At 37.9% G+C, this 2,955-nt stretch overlaps 2 protein-coding genes across 2 annotated transcripts; both read right to left on the bottom strand.

Moving 5' to 3' along the window:
* Positions 1-49: 49 nt before the first annotated feature.
* On the bottom strand, positions 50-1,112 carry LOC117319403 (G-protein coupled receptor GRL101-like). Its single transcript, XM_033874215.1, has one exon. The coding sequence runs from the start codon at positions 1,081-1,083 to the stop codon at positions 190-192; it is 894 nt and encodes a 297-aa protein (XP_033730106.1). The 5' UTR covers positions 1,084-1,112; the 3' UTR covers positions 50-189.
* Positions 1,113-1,126: 14 nt separating this feature from the next.
* LOC117319406 (platelet glycoprotein V-like) lies at positions 1,127-2,501 on the bottom strand. The gene has a single exon (XM_033874218.1). The coding sequence runs from the start codon at positions 2,216-2,218 to the stop codon at positions 1,127-1,129; it is 1,092 nt and encodes a 363-aa protein (XP_033730109.1). The 5' UTR covers positions 2,219-2,501.
* Positions 2,502-2,955: the final 454 nt, after the last annotated feature.

The raw sequence follows: 2,955 nt of genomic DNA, 5'->3' as shown, positions 1-2,955 counted from the left end.
ACGAATAAAACCATGTGTTAGATAAGTAAAATACTGGTCGAATATCGGTACCGTTATACAATATATTTAATGTTACGTGGTTCAGGGGTGTATACACACATTGAATATACATTTTTTCTTCGAACTGTCGCCAAGAGCATCGATTTATATATAATAGGTCAAACAACAGAAAATAAATATCTACAAAATTCACATACCCATTACGCCGATCGGAAACCAACAGCAAAAGTCGGTCGCCACCACCATAAAGAGAGTTCTTGCTACAGATATATCCCGTTGACGAGACTGTGACGAGGCCATATGACGCCCTGGGCTTGAAATCAAACTTTTAAACATGCAGATTTGCCCTATGGCTATAGCTAAAAAGACGAGACAGTTGAGACAAACAAACACTGCAAACGAATATTCAGCACCTGGTTGTTCAATGTCAGTCAATGGTAAGGCGAGACATACCCCTGACTGAGAGTAGTATTCCCCCTTGAAGTAGGACTGCATGGAAATAACTGGGATGACTGCAAGTGTGGTAGAAATAATCCACAGACACACTGAGACCACGGACGCCTGTTTCCACGAGATGTTCTGTTTGGAAAGACGGGACATTGGGAACATAATGACAATGACTCGATCTATCGTCACCAGTAGAATAAGAAACGTGGACATCTCACTGGATATACTGGATAGAACTCCAGCTGTGGTACATAGAGTACTTCTTCTCCATGTTTGGTTGTTCCATGCGTAGACACCGTTATAATAGATGTCTACAATGCCTATCACAATCATGTAGACGCCCATTAGACAATCTGATAAACTCAAATTCAGTACAAAGAACGAATAACTCATTGTAAGATTATCTGTGTCAATGAATAGTCGGTAGAACATGACAGCAAAATTCCCAATTAAAGCACAAACTCCAATTACCCAGAGACATGTTCTTAGTGCAACTGAACCTATCAATGTATAACATGAAGATATCGCATCTCCTTCTGATTTGCAAGACAAATCTCCAAACCAACAATCCGCCAACTTTTTATGATCTCTCAAACATCTATTGTCAGAAACAGACGGAGGCTTAACACAACACATGAATGGAGTATCGGTCAATAAAGTAGACAGATTATCTAATCCTTCAAACGTGTTCCTGTATATCTATTTTGTTACCTATGATGTTTAAAAGGTTTAATTGACTACAATTGGAAAATATTCCAGCAGGTAACATCGTGAAGCTATTGAACGATATATCAAGCAATCTAACAGAGGAAGGTAAAACAGGTATAATGGATAGGGTATTGTTGTTTAGTAAGATCGAGCTAAGCACAGATAAACCACTGAAAATATCACCTGGAAGGATTTCTATCTGATTGTGACTTAGAGAAAGATAGTATAGTGTATGTAGTCCCATAAAGACATCAGTCGGAAGGCTCTTTATATGATTGTTACCTAGAGACAGATCTTTAAGTGTAGATTGTCCAGTAAAGATATAATTTGGAAGAGTTTGTATCTGATTGTTTACTAGAGATAGTTGGTAAAGTTTATATAGTCCAGTAAAGGTATCATCCGGAAGAATGTTTATCTGATTGTTATTTAAAAACAGATGTGTAAGCTTAGAAAGTCCAGTAAACACATTGGCTGGAAGGATTTCTATCCGATTTTTATCTAGATACAGATACGTAAGAGCGGTGAGTTCATTAAATATAGCTGTTGGAAGGACTTTAATCTGATTGTTATGTAGATACAGATGTGTCAGTGTAGATAATATAATAAAGACACCAGCTGGAAGGATTTGTATCTGGTTGTGACCTAGATTCAGATGCGTAAGTGTGGATAGTCCGGTAAAGACATCGGCTGGAAGGATTTGTATCTGGTTGTGACCTAGATTCAGATGCGTAAGTTTAGATAGTCCGGTAAAGACATCGGCTGGAAGGATTTGTATCTGGTTGTTACCTAGATTCAGATGCGTAAGTGTGGATAGTCCGGTAAAGACATCAGCTTGAAGCATTTTCATCCGATTTTTATGTAGAGATAGACGCCTAAGAGCAGACAGTTCATTAAATATATTACCATTTAAATGCGTGATCCTATTAGATGATAAACTTAATGACCGTAGACCTGACATGTCAGTGAACATATCACTAGTCACAAACGATATATTGTTTTCCGTTAACACCAAATTTTGTATATTATATAAACCTCTGGTGAAATTATCTGGTGTTGCATTCATGCCTCTTATTGCAAGATATGAATAGTCTGAAAAGTTGACATAAAGTTTTAAAGGTGGATCGATCTTGTTAATGAAAAAGGAGATTTTCGTAAAAGGAGAACGTAAAGTATTGAGTGGAGTAGAGATGAAGCTGATAATTAAACCAGTACACGTGCATTTTTGTGGGCATGGCTTGACACAGAAGGACTCGTCATCAGAATTGGTACACTGGGCTACACCGTCACAAACTTTCTCTATAGGAATAGTGTATTTACCACCACGACTAGGATATGGACAGTGGTGGTGCCATGTACAGTTGTATAGTTCTGTAACACAAAAATAACACATATTAGCACGATTGGGAGCATGGCAATCCCCTGTGAATTGTATTGTTCAGTAACATATAAATAGCACACAAACATTGGTGTTCCCTTGTACAGTAGTAAAGCTCTGAAGCACAATGATGATATATACCAACAAGATGTTGACAGTGTTGATTCCTTGTACACTTGTGAGTTTTGTAACAAGATAATAACACATTTAAACAATGAACTGCATTCCTTTTTGAGTTGAAGACTGATGAACACACTGTCTTACATGAAAATAGCACAAAGATGGTTATAAACTTACCACAGTTGTCACCAGATTCCTGTCCTAGACATCGAATGGCACACCTGTAGCTGGTGTGTTGACAGAAGGACATCGGACATGCTATAAACTCGTCCACACTAGTAGACGGTCTACCTGTTGTATAAATG

The sequence above is a fragment of the Pecten maximus genome, unplaced genomic scaffold (genome assembly GCF_902652985.1).
Source record: "Pecten maximus unplaced genomic scaffold, xPecMax1.1, whole genome shotgun sequence".
Lineage (NCBI taxonomy): Eukaryota > Metazoa > Mollusca > Bivalvia > Pectinida > Pectinidae > Pecten > Pecten maximus.
The sequence above is the reverse complement of the archived record's forward strand: the minus strand, read 5'-3'. Positions and strand labels throughout refer to the sequence as shown.

Bases quoted from the DNA above. Each gene is read 5' to 3' on its own strand.
- LOC117319403 (XM_033874215.1), bottom strand. From the start codon at position 1,083: ATGTGTTGTGTTAAGCCTCCGTCTGTTTCTGACAATAGATGTTTGAGA.
- LOC117319406 (XM_033874218.1), bottom strand. From the start codon at position 2,218: ATGAATGCAACACCAGATAATTTCACCAGAGGTTTATATAATATACAA.